The 19,112-nt window shown below is 45.0% G+C and overlaps 1 protein-coding gene across 3 annotated transcripts in view; it reads right to left on the bottom strand.

The window, feature by feature from the left end:
- Positions 1-19,112, bottom strand: part of LIMD1 (LIM domain containing 1) — a 73,233-nt gene that overhangs the window by 11,346 nt on the left and 42,775 nt on the right. For all 3 annotated transcript variants that reach the window (XR_010946975.1, XM_067754095.1, XM_067754096.1), the window contains one exon: positions 2,015-2,082. Coding sequence is in view for 2 of the 3 variants with exons in the window: in XM_067754095.1 (XP_067610196.1) it covers positions 2,015-2,082 (68 nt within the window). In the remaining variant the exon portion in view is untranslated. The remainder of the gene's footprint in view (positions 1-2,014; positions 2,083-19,112) is intronic.

Here is a 19,112-nt window from a genome sequence, read left to right as displayed (position 1 = left end):
CACAATTCTTCAAGGTATATATTACATCGTTTCTCAAATGGAAGCAAAGGGAAGCTCCGAAAGGTTAACTGACCTTCTCATGGTCACACAGCCTGTAAGGGGTAAGGACGGGATTCAAATTCAAGTCTGGGTCTGGTTTAAAAGCCAATGACTTTTACAATTAGCTTCAAAGAAACTGGATAAATATTATTTACCTTACCTTACCACACACACACACACACACACACACACACACACACACAGCTCTAGTCTTGAAAGAAACGAGGAACTCACCTCAGAAAACAGACTAGATACTACACACTGGAAGATACTAGAAGCTTAAATATTGCAAACACAACTTCATAAGGGAAATGTAATGGAAAGGAAGGTGGAAAAGAAAAGGGAAATTTTCTACAACACTACACCACATAGTGTGGGGTTTTGCTGCCCAGCACTTCCTCCTGATTCTAGGGGTAACAGTTCTTTATTTTCTTTTGGGATCCAGCCCCATTCCCCATCCTCTGGTCCTGTGATTCCCGTGGGGCTGACCCCATCATGGGTTCCAAGGCAAGGCACTGGCTCAGACCTGGCCAATCAGAGCCTCGCAGTCGTCCAGCACCCAAGACTTTGCCCAGGGGTGGGCACCTGGCCCACCAAGAGCCCATGAGACTCCAGGAGCAGGACAGGCACTTGGCCCATCAGATGTGAAACGGGGAGACAGTCAACTCTGGTGTGCCACCGTCTGACTATCAAACACATAGCGCCGGAGACTGAAGTGAACGTGTGGAGGAAGTGATTCCTGAGGGCACGCAGGAAGCAATTTCCTTGGGTTTGCTTGGCGGTTGCCAGCAAACACGAGTCATAATGAGTCAACCCACACATCCACAGAGAAGCTGGCCCCGAGCCAGCTCTGGGTCTCACGTTGGTGGTCCCACTGACCAGTCAGCGCTCCATGCCTGGCACTGTGTTAGGGTCTGAAGGTGTAAAGGTGAAGCAGCACGTTCCTCCCTCCCTAGGAAGTTACGGTCAAGTCAGGGAAAGACTTGTAAACAGACACACGGTGCTCTGACCACTGGCAAGCCCGGGGCAGCAGCACACAGGAGGGGAGAGCCACTGCGAGGCAGGGGAACGTGAAGCCCGTCGGGTGATCTGGGCAAACGAAGGGTGAAGACATTCCAAGCAGGGGACCCAGTGCAAGCCAAGGCACACAGGATGGGGCCATGGCGTGCAGAGAACCGCAAGCCTCAGAGCGAGTGAGATGGGAGGCTGCCCAGACCACAGAGAGCTCCTGCGCATGCTCTGAACCCTGGATCCCGGGCCTGGGCAGTGACACAGCACAGCAGTGAGGGGCCGGCGGGGCCATGCTGACGTCACGAGCCACACAGGCCTGGGGAGGACGCGGTGGTACCAGGCCCAATGCTTGGCCACACTCTAGGAGAGATAGGAAAGCAGAGGGGTAGAGGAGGAACCTAGGACACGGTTCTCAGAGATAAGTTCCCAGGCAAGGGGACTTTTCTGCTTCAGGTGACTCTCAAGTACAGTGGGAGGGGCTGGCGGATGGGCTGGGGACAACCCTGGGGACTGTCTGATGGGCAGGGAGATTGTGAACAGCTGGCCTCAGAGGCGCCTACGTGGCCGGAGTTCAGACGTGGGAGTCACTGGCACATGGACAGACTTTCAGTGCGTGGGAGAGGCAGGCAGGATGAGAAGTAAGGGGGCCCAGGTCCCAGAGTGAGAGTTAAGAGCTGGGTGGAGAAGGCAGAAATAGGCAAAGCACAAGAGGACACGCTGCGCAACCCCCAAGTCCCCGAAAAGCACAAAGCTCTGCAGTTTGTCATTTTCCTGGGAACGTGGGCCACCCCATGCTTCTGCAGAAGGAAAGTCAGGACACCTTTCTCCAGCAGTGCAGCTTCCAGACAGCACTAGGGACCACAGAGAGAAACCACCTTCTTCTGCTTAGCCCAGCTTCTCTGCACGCTCCCTGCCTGACTCAGGGCAGGACTGAAAGGAGGGGAAGCTTGGGTGACAAACTCACCAGGAAGTCTTCCTCACAAAACACTTTGCCATTGACAAAATAAAAGGCTTTTCCTCTCAGCTTCCGGCCTAAGGAAAAAACACAAAGGCAGGGTAAACAGAAAATGTTAATATGCAGTGAAAAAAGAGAAAAGAAAGGCAAAATCTTTTAAAGCAGAAATAATAATAATAATACAAAATAATAATGCAAAAAATGCCAATTATCGATAAAAGTTTCTGGTTCCTGAAAGCTGCCGTGGTCCTTGGTAACAGGTAGACTCAGGCCAGAAGACAGGGTCCCCTGGTGATTGCTGCCTGGCAGACTGACTTGGGAATCATCCCACACCCACTTCTCGCACCCCCTCTCTGCTGAGAAAGAAGCCAGCAAGACACTGGGTGACAAGATGGCAGAGGCATCCACATGTGGGGATACCAGGCTACAGTCTCCTGTGACGCTGCCGTTTCCCACAGACATTGGTCATCATCACCTTTGACATATTCTCCAGGGGATGCTGGTGACAACCTATCGGGAAATTCCTATAAATCGGTCAGCTCTTATCTTCCTTACTTTCACATCTTTTTTCATCTGAACGACAGAAAACACACACTGTTGAAAAGATGATGATTTTTCCTATTTTCTCTTGATCTCAATGGGGTGGGTGGGACTGGGAAAAATTCAAAGCACCTTGACTCCTTAGATGTACCTTTAGTTTCCATAGAGCCAGGACACTGACAAGAATAGCACACTGTACCAATTCCTTGGATCCCTTATGGAAAAACACAATGGGCCACCTGTTCGAGGTAAGCGGAAGCATCTTTTTGGGAGACCCTGGATCCGTATTCAGCAGCAACCCAAGATCTGAGAATACCTGCAGGGCCACGCACAGATCACACCCAACAGACTCCGTGGAAGTTTCAAAACCTGAATGAATTCTAAACACTAGTGGAATCAAGCTCCTTAGGCCTAAAGTCACCTGAAACCAAAATCACCGATGTCGAAAATATTGATGGTGCTTGAGACACAGAGAAGTCCCCTCCCTACACAATGGGTGTCCTTGCCTGTGACGCCCCAGAGCAGGCAAAGAGCACAAGGTAACGAGGGAGAGGTTGCTGATGAAGACTCATCGGAGCTCAGAGAGGACTCTGAAAGCATCAATGTAGGGGAAAAGCCACAAAAAGAAATAAATGAAACTACAAAAGCAAAAAACTCCAGATGGACTAAAGACCTCAGTGCGAAAAACAAAAGCTGTTACAAGAAAATACAGGCAACTGTCTTTGACTTTAGCACGGTAAGGATTTCCATGCACTGACCATCCACTTGCCTGCCTCTATACTAAGCTTAACAGGAAGGCCCTGACCTTCTCCTGACCTCGTCAGACCCTTTGCGGGGTGTTAGTTGCTGCCAGATTTACTGTTATCTCAATGTCTCCCCAACCCTCTGATGGGTTCCTCTAGAACGTTTTAATGCTCTGAGCATGTGCTACATCCCCTGAGGACGTAACTGTAATTTCAACTCAGCCTCAGACCAAGAGGTCTTGGTAGCAGTCTAACCAAGGGAAGGGCAATAAATGGAATAAAAGGAAAGGCAAGTCAGGGATAAGAAGATGGCTACAACATACAACATGGCATTAGTATCTAAAACATACAAAGAATATTAATAATCCTAAGAAAAAGACAAGCAACCCAATGGGGAAAAAGATCAAAGGAAGGTGTAGAGAAGAGAAAACTGTTATCGAATCCAAGCTAGTACTGCTTGCCCCACGACAGGCCAATAAATGGAGAGACGAGCCGTTGGGGCAAGGAATAGCGACTTTATTCGGGAAGCCAGTAGACCAAGAAGATGGTAAACTTCTATTTCAAAGAACCACCGTGCCTGAGTTAGAATTCAGGCTCTTTTATACTAAAGGGGAGGGAGTAAAGCCGAACATTTCCTGGTTCCAGTCAGCCTCCAGAGGGGGATGCAGCCATTCACGGGTGGGCCTGTGAGCTAAACAAAGGATGCTTCCTGTGAGCTAAACAAAGGTATTTCAGCTTAATGCGCATTACCTGGGAGCCAGGGTTCCCAGAGATGGGCCATTATGTATACTTTAAGCTTAAAGGCAACATGCCTTTAAGGATTAACTTGTAATAGAATACAAAGGTTCTTCCCTATTACAAAACCTGTTAAACTCTAGGCAACAACCATTGAAAAAGATGTTCAATTCCACCACCAATCAGTGCATGCAAATTAAAACCACAATGAGAAGATAACTCATCCCTAGATGGGCAGAACTCACCAAGTCTGATAACTCCCTGTCTTGGCGAAGTTGTGAGACAAGAGAGGGACCCTTTCACACTGCTGGTGGGAATGTCGATTGGCTTGACCACTTTGGGAAGAATTGGCAAGAGCCAGTTGACCTGAAAATTGACATTACCCACAACACACTGCTAGGGACACTCCTTGAGAAGCTCCCCCAGTGTGCAGAAGGAGGTGCATGTATGGATGTTCACTGCAGGGCTGAAATGAAAACTGAGAAACCCAGAGTATCTTCAGTGTTCACCAATATGGAAAAATTGATAAATACGTTGAGGAAGAATTTAGAGTTATATTCAATGGATGCGATACTAAACAGCATTCAAAATGAATGAACTAGGTCTGTATGTATCATTATGAATTGAACTGAAAATCCTCATATGCAAATGAGGAAAACTGTTCAACGATGCATTATTATGAGAGACAGTGTGTATGTCAGTTACATACACACAAAAACTAGTCCTATATATTGCCTATTGATACTTGTATATGAGGTAATAGTATAAAGGCTGGGATTGGAAGGATCCATACACTCAATTCATAATAGTACCTGCCCTGGGGAAGGGGGAAATGGGACGGGAGGGGGAACCAACATGATTCCAATTTATCTGTAATATTCTTCTTCCTTTATTAAAAATAAGCCAAAATGACAACAGATAAATGTTTGTGCATTCTGGGTGGTACGTAAATAAGGGTTATTTCCTATGGTACTTTCTTGTAGCTTTTTTTTTTCTTGTCGTTTTTAAACTGCGCACACACAGCTTCTTTAGGTGAAACACTATAAACCAAAAGGCAAACGACACGCTAGAAAAAGCACCTGTACTATATGACAAACAGAACTTAACCCCAATATGCAAATTACTCAATTAACAGTCCAATATTTTAAGACTGGGCAAAGAATGGGGGGAAATGACAAAAGTAGTATGAATGACCAATGAATATAAAAGAATCCTTAACTTTTCTCATATTTTTTTATAACTGCAAACTAAAATGGTATACCAAGCTTTGTTTATCCAATTAGCAAAGGCTAAAAAGAATGACAGTGTTAGTAATGACATTGACAGACTGACAGTCTCCACTCTGCAAGGAAAAGCAGAAACTGAAACAAGCTTTTTAAGACAAATTTAATATCAAATTTCAACAGAATTTAGAAAGTTTGGATTATTGTGACCCAAAAATTCTACTGCAGGAATTTATCCCAAGGAAATAATCAAATTGTTTAAAGGATCTTCATCACAGCATCATTTATAACAGCTTACAAAAAAATGAGTGTCGGGCTTCCCTGGTGGTGCAGTGGTTAAGAATCTGCCTGCCAGTGCAGGGGACACAGGTTCGAGGAAGATGGGTCCAGGAAGATTCCCACATGCCATGGAGCAACTAAGCCCGTGCAGCACAGCTACTGAGCCTGCACTCTAGAGCCCACAAGCTACAACTACTGACCCCATGTGCCACAACTACTGAAGCCCGCGTGCCTAGAGCCCATGCTCCAGAACAAGAGAAGCCACCGCAATGAGAAGCCCGCACACTGCAAGGAAGAGTAGCCCCCGCTTGCAGCAACTAGAGGAAGCTCGTGTGCAGCAACAAAGACCCAACGCAGCCAAAAATAAAATAAATTAAATAAGTAAATTTTTTTAGAAATGAGTGTCAACCAAATATCTAATTCTTATCAGATAAATTATGTACTATTACGAAGCCATATTAAAGAATGTGTTTCTGACAGGAAGAGGAGAGTGAAGAGGAAAAAAAAAAAAAGATTGTTTTCCAAAAATATTTAGTGGAGAAATATTTAAAATACTGCAAAATGGGGTTAAAAACATCTGTGTGTCTGTGTGTGTGTGTGTGTGTGTGTGTGTGTGTACACAGACATGGATATACATACACACTTATATGCTCATACACAGTCATTATCTCTGAGTAAAGGAAATGGTGATGTTATTATTTTTTTTCTGCAATGATTATGTATATTATTTTTATTGCCTGAAACAAACTTGAATGGAGTGAGAGAGTGTGAATGGCAATGAGGCATACGTTAAAAGTCTTTAGTTCTCCAAAGTTTCCCTCCTGTCCTTACCTCAAAGTTGTTCTAGGAAGTTCTCATTCTAGAACCTTCACAAGCATTTCCCAACTAAACTAGGATAACAAGAATGAGTACCTACAGCTCAGTGATTTCAGGGTTCACTAACAGAACCCTGTGACAGCCATGGAAGTTAAACTTAATTACTTTACTGACTTACAAATTTCCCCTCTATAAAAAGATTCCACAGGGCTCAGTTTTAGAAAGGAAAATGAAAACTAACTAGAGTATCCTTTCTACCTTGTGTCCCTGCCAGGCTCGCGGTGAGAGCTTATGTCCTGCTTCCAGTCCCTCCCTGGCAGCCAAGGCGACAAGGACACAAACAGCCCACCCTAAGAGGAAAACAATCCCCACACCGTCTGGCTGCAAGTCCGTGCAGCGCCGTTGCTCTGCTGCTCCCTTCTGGGACGTCCCACTGGGATGACCTGGTTCTGATGAGAGGAAGGGAAGCGAGGTTGCAGCTACTGAGGAGGCCACTAGAGGGAGCAAGGAGGCCGTCTGGAAACGCACAGGACTTCCTAGAGAGAGGTGAGGCTTCTGAGGCAAGGCGTGGAGAACGCCCCGCTCTGGTTCCCGGAACAGGGTCAGGGAAGTTCTAAAGAATCGAAGCAGGAATTAGCTTTTTGATTTAACAGAGGGTAGATCACCTCTGTTCCAAAAATCATAGAGGAAAATCATCACACGTGCAACAAAAGTGTCGAACCCTCCAGCACTGTAAGAAACACAAAGTAAACGAGCTTTTCCCACTTATGATAACAAAGATTTTTTTAAACAGTCATATTCATTTGTGATGGCTGTCAGTGCATATTTCTGTAAGCTATAGAGGATAGTGTAAAACGATTAACTCACCCTGGAGAGGAAACTTTAAAATGTTTATCTCTGACTCAATTGGGCTGTCTGGGACTTAGCTTAGGGAAAGAATCAGAAATGTGAATAAACGTTTACTTAGATCCAAATTGGCAGCCTTAGAGAAATGACCACATAAAACAAAACACATTTAAATGTAATATGTAGTCATTTAAAATACCAGTCAAATAAGTGTTTCATTGGTATTCGAAAATGCTTATACTATAGAAGGATACTCAAATTACATTAGTAAGTGAAAAAAGCAAGCTAGATAACTATATTTATAGTATAATTCCATTTCAGTAACCTATACCCATACACACACACCACTGATATGAAAAAAAAACTGGAAGACTGCATATTAAAACTAATAGTGGTGAGCACTGGCTGATGGTGTTACAGGGAAATTTCACTTCCTATTTTATAATTTTCTTTTTAAAACTTATCTTATATAGCACTGTCAGGTTGTATTAAAGGGAAATTTCACTTACCACTTTATACTTTTCAATATTTAAAATTTTTTTCTAGTATTTAGTACACTGGAAGATGGTATGAGAGAAATTTCTGCTTCATACATTTCTAGATTAAATTTCTCTGGAATTATGTATCTAATCTGAGAAACAATACTTTCTTCTTAATTTTTAAAAGAAAACTCTTACGTAATAATGTGAAAAGTTAAAAAAAAAAAAAAGTAAGATTCAACTATGTAAAGAAGAAATTCAAAGAAAAAAAGACTGGAAAGGAAATCTGTCCAAGAATGACAGTGCCTCTGAGGAGACATACATGGTAGGTATCTGTAGGATGTGGGGTGGTGTGGGGGGAATGTTCGCTAGTTGTTTGCTTCTTTATACTCTCCTACACATCCCCAAACTTTTGATAATGAACAGGTATCACTTTGATCATCATTTTAAAAAGTGCCCACTGGCTAGGCAAATCCTCTTTTTTCTTTTTGGCCACGCGGCTTGTGGGATCTTAGTTCCCCGACTAGGCATCGAACCCAGGCCCTCGGCAGCGAAAGCGCCAAGACCTAACCACTGGACCTCCAGGGAACTTCCTAGACAAATCCTTTTGCTGCCAGGCCCCAGAGCTGAGGAGTCCCATGTCCAGACCCCAGAGGCCAGGGGAGGGCTCAGAGGTTGCATCTGCATTTCCTTTATTACCAAAAAAAGAAAAAATATTTAAGACACCGCCACAGTCCTGAGAAGGTGGGACCTTCCTCTGCTCCGAAGGACTCAAACTCCAGTTTTCACTAAAGTTTTAAAAGACACCCTGCATTTAGAAACTGGCTCCAACACCCATATTTAGTTTGCATTTTGTCAGAGTGAGAGAAAAAACGAACATCTGTTGATTGCCTTCTGTGTTTCAAGTACTATATTTAGAACTTTCATATACTAAAAGAAGTTTTAAAGGTGTCTGAAAACACTGCCACACATATCACTGCATCATTAACCCTCTTTCTGTCCACACCTGCCACATGCCTTTCACAGAGATGTTTCACAAACCACTCCGTGTCACCTACTCTAGGATTCAGCCAGCACGGAAAGGGTTCACCCAAGAATTAGGCAGAAATACAACCTGTCACGTGTCAACATCACGGAGCACTGCAAAGATGCAGGAATTGCTTACTCTTGGGAATCACTGGAAATGACACCCAGGGTTGCTCCCAGCTCTCTGGGTTTCCTCTTCTCTTCATAAAAACACCATACTTACAGGTTAAAAGTTATCATCTCCATTTCATAAATTCCAAGGCTCAGAGAGGCTAGCCCAGGCAGTAAGTGGGCAGGTTGGAAGCCAGGCTGTCTGACGCTGACGTGCGTGCTTGTTCCATTGTGCCATGAGCCCGCCCGCACTATTTAATGCTTGCTGAGTGCACACCCCCACGTGGATTCCAGTTTCTCTCTTCCTACCAGGGAACGGAGAAGGGCATTTTCATTTCTTAAAGCACTTTCTATGTACTGGGCACTTTACCTACGTTGTATCTCTTTGTCTTGACAATTCTGTAAAATTCCCCTGCGATGGCACCCAAGCGGCTATAACGTGACTGGTGACTGACCCCCATCTTCTACCGCAGACACATGGAGTGACAGTGAGGCCAGGCAGAAAACAGCAAGAAAACTCATCTTGAGAAGCAGGGAGGCAGAGAGAAGGTATCCTCCCATCTGAATCACTCCAGATCTAGCCAATGAAACAGAAACCAATGAACCTGGAAATTCCTGGAATCACGGCCTATGTCCTGAAAGTTTCAATCAAGTGCAGGACCCAGAATCACCCTCATTGACAAATAAGCTAGAGCAGCCAACCACCACTAGGTGGCGCCAGACCACAGCCACGACAGGGACAGGCGGGAGCAGCACTACCAGCTGAGAATTCCAGGCTGGCGGGTGTTGGAGGTTGGCGGGGGTCATTTCCTTAATCCTGCAATAACGTGACCCCACGCTTTAAGCAGGTTAACTCCACTTATCGCATTATATGCAGTTTTACTGAGTCTTCGTTTTGAAGATGGGGAAACAGAAGCTAAAGTGGTCAGGCAAACTTGGCTGTGTGTCTGAAGCTAAGCAGAAGAGCTGGGATTTGCACCCAGGTCTCACTAGTGTTAAGTCAACACCTTTCCCATCACAATATACTATCCCTTTGTCCCGGAACAAGTATTTCTCAGACTGTGGGAGGGGAAGAAGGTGGATTCTTGACCTTCCTAATCACACCTCTTCCCCACGCGACTCCCTTGAGTTGGTGACAAATCACTGTCCTTACACTTCCTATGGTGGCACATACTTGGAGCCAGCTGTGCCATGCCAGAGCTCATACACACCAGAAGATAAAACAATGGTCGAGGCGTGAACACCAGAAAATTAAGCCAGCGGTTCTCAAGCTTTAGCATGCTTCAGAACCATCTGGTGAGTTTGCTAAAACACAGATTTCTGGGCCCCTCCCCAGAGATTCTGATTTAGTAGGTCTGGGAAGGGCCTGAGGATTCGCCTTTCTAATGAGTTCCCAGGTGATGCTGACTGTGCTGGTCCAAGGACCACACTTGGAGAACCACAGAGTTAGGCTATGCCTCAGGACTGTCTCTGAAGCAGCATCTCCACTTGAAGAGATTCATCTTGTTCAAACAAAGTGCTAAGACCTAGACCATCCCTATAACAATTGGCATCAAACATAAAGCTGTTGAGAGGGAGGGTGTGCCCGGGTTACATCTTTATAACTCTAGTTTCAGGATCATCCTGCTTCTAGTCCCTGAAACAGGAAGTGGATAGCGATATGCACAAGAAAAATATACCAAATAAAGAGCTTTTCCACAGCTTTAGAATACAGTACTCAAAGTTGCTCTTTATTTTCCGATCACAACAATAGTTTATAAAATATTCACTAATAAATGTAAAGATTCATCGAGAATCCGTTCCAAAAAGTCACTTCCCATAGATGCAGTGAATGAATATTTTATATATGCCTTCAGGGGCACCTTCAGATGAAAACAGAAAAATGTGGATAAAGTCAGTGTAGCTTGGTGAAGGAAACAGCGGTTGAGGATGACACAAAGAGAGGTTGGCCATTTAATGTGACAAATAAAACTAAACTTGCAATACTCACCATTCTCCCTTGTTTCTAGAAATAGAAACAACTCATCTATTCTGGAAAAGTAATTGGCCCTTGGCTGTAAGACTTAACCGCAAATTTCAGTTTCTAAAATATCTCCCTGAAAAGTAAAAATGCAAGGTTTTCCCAACAAGGAAGATACTTCCTGAGAAAAGTAAAAGCTAGCAATTGTTTAGATCATGTTTTTATTGCACCGTTCCAACTGGTAACTTCTACCTGTGCCGTCCACAGTGGCTACCGGCCCATATGTGGCTACTGATATGTAACTGAATTAATTAAATAAAATAACATTAAAAATTCAGTTCAGGGACTTCCCTGGTGGTCCAGTGATAAAGAATCCGTCTTCCAATGCAGGGGACACGGGTTGGATCCCTGGTCAGGGAACTAAGATCTCACAGGCCGCGCGGCAACTAAGCCCGTGCGCCACAACTACAGAGCCCACGCGCCCTGGAGCCTGCGCGCCACAACTAGAGAAGAGATTCCGTGCGCCACAACAAAGAGCCCGCGTGCTCCAACTAAGACCCGAGGCAGCTAATAAATAAATAAATAATAAATAAATCTTAAAAAGAAAAAAGTCAGTTCAACTTGAACAAGCACATTCCAAGTCCCTGAAAGCCACTTGTGACCAGGGCAGCTACAGAACACTTGCATCAGCCACAAAGGTCTACCGGATCTACTGCTTCAAACAGCTTTTTCCAGAATAGGATAACTGTTAGAAGGTATTGCTAACAACAAAGCAACAGAAAGAAACCAACCAAATTGGTTCGGCTCCAGTGAACAGATCAACCTGGATTCCACAGGCTCATCTTGCCCCAGGGGGATGAGGAACAGGAAGAAAGAGGAAAGTGGAAAAGCTCAGGCTGGGGTCCTTGGCTTTGCTACTTCCCAAGTGAGAGGCTGGCTGGGCACCTAAACCCCTGGGTTCCTCCAAAGAGGGTGCTGAGGAGAGGACAAAATCAGGGATCACAGCGGGGCCCAGCACAGCACTGGCTCATGCTAAGCATGTGACATAAGGCACCGTTGCCAGGATCCCTTCAAAAACCGTCAAGTTTTTTTTTTTTTTTTTTTTGGCGGTACGCGGGCCTCCCACTGCTGTGGCCTCTCCCGTTGCGGAGCACAGGCTCCGGACACGCAGGCTCAGCGGCCATGGCTCACGGGCCCAGCCGCTCCCCGGCATGTGGGATCCTCCCGGACTGGGACACTAACCCGTGCCCCCTGCATCAGCAGGCGGACTCTCAACCACTGCGCCACCAGGGAAGCCCAAAAACCCTCAATTATTGAAGCTAAAAGTCACATCCACTTCCATCTCCCTCTTTATCCAAATCCTCCAGGTCACTGTTCCCTTCTCAGTTTTTCTGTGGTAAAGGGCCAGGTCTTGGGGGTTTTGTTTTTAATTGCCACCTGTCAGACTTATTTTCTCGTAAAATACAATAATGTGGGAAAATGAAACATGAAATCCAAGCCTCAATATGCTCTGTCAAATTGTTATGAAAGTTTCCAGTTTCTGTTGAGAGTGTTATGAAAAGGCTCAATTTCTGTGCTTCTGTCCTTACTGGCCAGCACTGGTTGAGGACCACACTCTGAGTAGCCCACTCCTCACTGCAATCCTCTTCTCACTAGCCACTCCCCAGTCTTTTTTTTTCCTTACAGTTTTCCATGCCCACTATTCCAGACCATCATCATCTGAGTCAGAGGAAAGAACGCTGCACAGAGAAAAAATCCTGGAGATTCGCAGAGGGTCTCCTCTGAGGATTTAGCAGAGCACGGATCAGCACATGCATGTGAAGAAAATAACCACCGCTGGGGGTAAAAGACATCCGAAAGGATGAAAGAGAACAGTGCCTGGTGTGCACAAGGGCCGGAAACGGTCTATTCCCACCAGACAGACTGGGAAAACACATAGTAATCCACGCAACACTGAGTAAAGTACTCAGAAAGGTTTTGCCCTGGGAGTGGGGCATCATTACCCCTAGACTGAGCTCTGCTCTAAACTCACTTAGCAAATCATAAAAACCACACTGGAAAGGATTACTGTTTCTAAATAAGTTATCTGCACCCCAGAAGATTTAATGCTCAAGAAGATTTAATGGAATGTAAAAATATCTACGACTCAACAAGGTATGATTCACAACATGTGGCATCCAATCAAAGATGATCAGGCATGTAAAGAGGCAAGAAAACACAACCCATAATGGAGAAAATAATCAATCTATGGAAATCAACCCAGATCTGACACAGACATTAGCATTAGTAAAGGAGGACGAGTTATTGTTATTCTAGTCCATATGTCCCAAAAGTTAAACAGTGACACAGAAGATATTTTTAAGAGGCCCAAATTGAACTGCTAGAGATGACAACTAAAATGTCAGATGAAAGATACACTGAATGGGATTAAAAGCAGATTACACATTGCAGGAGAAAATATCTATGACGTTAAAAGCATAGCAATAGAAACTGTCCAAAATGCAACAGAGAGGAAAAGAATCTAAAAACAAAAAGACCATTGATGGGGGGGGGGGGGGAGAGATAAATTAGGAGGTTGGAATTAACATACACACACTACTATATATAAGATAGATGATCAACAAGAAAGCACCATATAGCACAGGGAACTCTACTTAACACTCTGTAACAACCTATATGGGAAAAGAATCTGAAAAAGAATGAATATGTGTATATGTATAACTGAATCACTATGCTGTACACCTGAAACTAACACAACATTGTAAATCAACTATACTCCAATTAAATTTTTTAAAAAAGAAAGAAAGAAAAGACCATTAAAGTGAGCCGTGGGACAACTTCAAGATGCCGAACCAAGGGGCCACTGGAGTCCCTGAAGGGGAAAGGAGGGTGTGGCAGGAAATCTGAAGAAATAATGGCCAAAAATATTCCAGATTTGATGAAGACCATACACTAACAGATCCAAAAAGCTCAACAAACCCCAAGCACAAGAAACATGAAAAGTGCACCAAGGGACATCATGATCAAACTTCTCAAAATCAACGATAAAGGGAAAATCTTAGAGGAAAAAGACATGTTACATACAAAGAGACAAAGATAAAGATGGCACTGGATTTCTGACTGAAAACAAAGCAAGTAAGAAAACAGTGAAACAACATTTTTTAAAAATGAAAGAACTATCGACCTAGAATTCCACACACAGCAAAAAATATCTTTTAAAACCAAAGTGAAGTACGGCTGAATTCAGACATTCAAAAGTTGAAACAATTCTGCACGGGCAGATCTGCATTACCAAAGGAAAAAAAATAAAAGTTAAAGGAAGTCTTTTTTTTTTTTTTTTTTTTGCGATACGCGGGCCTCTCACTGTTGTGGCCTCTCCCGTTGCGGAGCACAGGCTCCAGACGCGCAGGCTCAGCGGCCATGGCTCACGGGCCCAGCCGCTCCGCGGCATGTGGGATCTTCCTGGACCGGGGCACGAACCCATGTCCCCTGCATCAGCAGGCGGACTCTCAACCACTGCGCCACCAGGGAAGCCCTAAAGGAAGTCTTTTAAGGAGAAAGAAAATGGTACCAGATGAAAATCTGGATTTAAACAAAGGAATGAAGAAGACTAGAAACAGTAACTGCATGGAAAAATAAGATTTTGTTCTCATTAGTTAAATCTCTTTAAAAGATAATTGACTACAGCAATGGAAGAAAACTGAGAGACCGGAAGTAAACCCTTACATTTTAGGGTCAATGAATTTTTGACGAATTTGCCACAACAATCCAATTGAGAAAGAACGGCCTTTTCAACAGACGGGGCTGGGAAAACTGGCTATCCACACGCCAGAGAATGAACCTGAACTTCTACCCCAAACCACATACAAGAATTAACTCAAAATAGATCCAAGAGCTCAACCTAAGAGCTAAAAACTATAGCTCTCAGGGCATGAATCTTTGTGACATTTGGTAGGTCTATGTTTTATGAGATAAAGCACCAAAACCACAAGAAACAAAAGAAAAAATAGATAGATTAGACTATATCAAAATTTAAAACTTCTGTGCTGCAAATAATAACATCAGGAAAGTGAAACAACAGTGCACAGAATAACAGAAAACATTGGTAAATTATATATCTAACAGGATATCTACATGTAGAACATATAAAGAACCATTAGATCTCAATAATAAAAAGACAAATAACCCAATTAAAAATGGCTAAGGGGGGACCTTCCCTGAGAGTCCAGTGGTTAAGACTCCGAGCTTCCAATGCAGAGGGCGCAGGTTCAATCCCTGATCGGGGAACTGAGTTCCCACATGCCATTTGGTGCAGCCAAAAAAAAAAGGGTAAGGGATCTGGATAGACATTTATCCAAATAAGACATACAAATAGGCCATGAAAAGATGCTCCATGTCAGTCATCAGGGAAATGCAAATCAAAACCACACTGAGATTCAACTTCATGCTCACTAGGATGGTTAGAATCAAAGTCACACAATCACAAGTACTGGCAAGAATGTGGAGATACTGGAACCCTCATACACTGCTGGTGGGAGTGTAAAATGGTTCAGCCGTTTTGCAAAACAGTGCCTCAGAAAAGTTAAACATAGAGTTACCATATGACACAGCGATTCCACTCCTAGATATCTATCCTAAAGAACTGAAAAAATATGTCCACACAGAAACATGCACAGGAATCTTCATAGCAGCCTTATTTATAATGGCCAAAAAGTGGAAACGAGTGTCCACTGACTGATGAATGGATAAATAAAATGTGGTCTATCCATACGATGGATTATTATTCAGCCATAAAAAGGGACGGAGGGACTTCCCTGGTGGCGCACTGGTTAAGAATCCACCTGCCAATGTAGGGGACACGGGTTTATCCCTGGTCCAGGAAGATCCCACATGCCGCGGAGCAACTAAGCTTGTGCGCCACAGCTACTGAGCCTGCACTCTAGAGCCCATGAGCCACAACTACTGAGCACGCGGGCTGCAACTACTGAAGCCCGCGTGCCTAGAGCCCGTGCTCTGCAACAAAACAAAACAAAAAGAAGCCACCGCAATGAGAAGCCCGCGCACCTCAACGAAGAGCAGCCCCCGCTCACCGCAACTAGGGGAAGCCCACGCACAGCAATGAAGACCCAACGCAGACAAAAATAAATAAATACGTGAATAAATATTTTAATAAATAAATATAAAAGGAATGAAGTTCTGATACATGCTACAACATGGATGACTCTGGATCACATTATGCTAAGTAAAAGAAGCTAGTTACAAAAGACCACATACATATGACTCTATTTACATGAAACATCCAGAGTAGGCAAATCTATACAGGAGTGCTTGCTTAGGGCTAGAAAAAGAGGGATGGGGAATGGGGAGTGAAAGCTTATGGGTACAGGGTAATGGATAATGCCACCTTTATGCCCTCCAACATTTCTTCAGTGCTAACTGTGTGCCCTGCATTATACTAAAGGTGGCAGATCAAGGGTAAATCAAGGTCAGTTAAACACTGTCCCCGTTCTCACAAAACTGACCACAGAGGGGGAGGCATAGACCCCTGCCAACAGTTTCAATCTAATCATAATTCAAAACACCACAAGACAGGTAAATGAACAAGGTGTGTATGAAACCTGCATCAGAGGAGCCACAGCAGAGATCACAATGGAGGACATCGCTTGCAGAGTGATGCGTACCTGGTGGGATGAAGTGTGAGGGCGACAAGACAGGGGTAGGAAAGGGTGGGTGATGTTTAGTGTGGCCGGAGGTTCCGACGGACACAGGGTGGAGGAGACAGTGGCAAGAGAGCACACAAGAAAGGGTTGGAACTACTTGAAGGAATGTGTTCAATGTCAAGTAAAGGAATCAGACTATGATGTCATGAGAAGAAGTGGCTGAGGTCTCAGAGCAGGGGAGTGGTCCCCTCACAGCTGTGCTCAAAGGCCAGCTGTGTGGATGGAGGTGGGCAGGGCAGCAAAGAGGACCTGAGGCAGTCAGGAGGGACAGCAGTGATCCACAGGAGGAACAGAGAGGGTCTTCCCCCAGTGGGGCCCCCGGGCCCCCGCCGGCTTGCAAACCCACCAACAGTGGACCCTGCAGGGGCTGCTGCTTGCACGGTCTGTCCTGGCAATGGATCTGCCAGACTCCCAGGCTGCTCAGTGCCCCGGAGGTGCATCTGGTGCTTGAAAACCTGATCACAGGATCCACGCCTGGCTCATGTGGTAATAAGGATTCTCTTCCCCTTCAAACTTTAACTGGCAGGAAGATTGCATTGGCTTTGAGTCATCAAGTCAACAGAAAGCCACAGAGCAATGAGGAAGAAGCATATGACGTACTTCTAAATGGAACAAACAGAACATAAAAGCAAGTACTGTGATGACAACCTGGCAAAAATGATGTCCATGTGGGTATAGCCAACATTATTTTGTTTTGTTTTGTTTTGGTTTGGGGTTATGGGTGATTTTCTTCTTCCACATATATTTTTTTTACAATGTGACTATATTGCCTTTGTGACGCATAAAGTAAAAACAATAAACTTACTGATTGTTTCTTATTAATAAGTGAACCATGGCTTAGGAGTAGAGACTTTACCTACAATGTCCAATATGGTAGCCACTAGCCACGTGTGGCTATTTCAATTTAAACTGAATTAATTAAAATGCAATAAAAATGTCAACTCCACAGTCACACTAGCCACGTTTTAAGCACTCAAAAGTCACATGCGGCCGTGGCTACCCTACTGGACGGTGCACGTCTAGAGCTCAGAAAAGCAGCCAGGGAGCTGGGGACAAATGAAGGTAAGTGGGTGGGGGTGAGGCCAGTCACACGGCCACAGACAAGATCCCAGCTGACTGCATCGGACCCCCTGGGATGCTCGTCACGCAGGCGCGGGCCTCTGCTCTGTAGACTTCAGGAATCAGGATGTCTGCAGGTGGAACAAGCTTCTCGGGACTGGGGCTTGTGTTCGGTAAAGGTGAGGACCAGAGAGGTGGCAAAAACATAGACTGTGGAGCCACCTGGACCTGACCCGGGACCCCAGTCCCCCACAGACCAGCTATGCAACCGCTCTGGGGCTCCACTTCCTCTTGTGCAAATGAGTGTGGCTGGGAAGCAAATGAGGGGCGTGAGATGACCAAGCAAATATTCTGCAAACAGTGGCTCATAGTACAACCCGTGTCAGAGGCATCAGAGCACTGACAGAAAGCCTGGGTGCAGACGAAATTGCCAGTATATATACGGGGAAGGCAGAGGAGGAAGACAGAGAGAGGGAGGGAGGTTGATTGGCTATACGGAATTGGCTCCCATGATTATGGGGATCGACAAGTCCCAAGATCTGCAGTCAGCAGGCTGGAGGCCCAGGACAGTGATGGTGTAGCTCCAGCCCAAAGGCAGGAAACAACTGCCCTGTTCAAGGCAGTCAGGCAGGAGGAAGTCCCCTCACTCCAGAAGTGTCTACCTTTTTGTTCTATTGAACAAAACTGATTGGGTGAGGACCACCCGCATAAGGGAGAGCTTTACTCAGTCTACCAATTGTTACTCCATCAAGAAACCTTCACAGACACCCAGAATGATGTTAGACCAAACTCTGGGCACCCCATGGCCCAGTCAAGTTGACACATAAAATTAACCATCGCAGGGCCAGAGGTGGGGACAGAAGTTTAAGAGAACGTTTGAGAGACAGAACATTTAAGAGAGAAGAGATGCCCTTAGCAAGATGAGGGCACAAAGGAGGCCCAAGCAGTAACTGTGGTGCCAGAACAAAGCTCAGTTTTCCGTAAAAGACCTCACTCCCTAAATCCAGGGTTCTGGGTCCGAGATGAGGCACCCAGTGTAACGTCATGTGCTTATCAGGGTGTGATGAGCCCCGGCGTGTCAGAGCACCCTCCATTCTGCTCTTAGAGTTGAGGACACACTGGGTACCACCAAGTCTCACCGTTGGTCTGGGATTACTGAAGGAAAGGGTGCAGATTTCCACCCAAACTATGCGTGTGCAAATATAAGAAAAGTGTTTGGAATGCAGGTGTGGCAATTAATGATACAGGTCGCACTGGAGTCACCCTCACAACATAGCTTAAAAATTCCAGACTCCTTTAATGTCACAGGCACGAAGAAGCTGATGTTCTCTCACTGTCGGGGACATCATGGCTTCTCACTGCATCAACAAAGTCTGACCTGGGAAACCAAGTCTGGTCCCAATTCTGGTGCACGCAGCAGAACTGGGTTTGCTGGAAAGGGACAAGTGACCGTCTGATGACACGTCAAGTAAAAGCCACCCCTCTGCTCTCCTGCAACCCGCACAGCCCTTTGCCCAGCTCCATCTATTTTGGTCGTTTCCTGATTTCACCCTCACCCGCTGATTTCCTT

Source organism: Pseudorca crassidens, chromosome 10 (assembly GCF_039906515.1).
Source record: "Pseudorca crassidens isolate mPseCra1 chromosome 10, mPseCra1.hap1, whole genome shotgun sequence".
NCBI classification, from domain to species: Eukaryota; Metazoa; Chordata; class Mammalia; order Artiodactyla; family Delphinidae; genus Pseudorca; species Pseudorca crassidens.
This window is presented reverse-complemented; position numbering and strand designations above follow the sequence as displayed.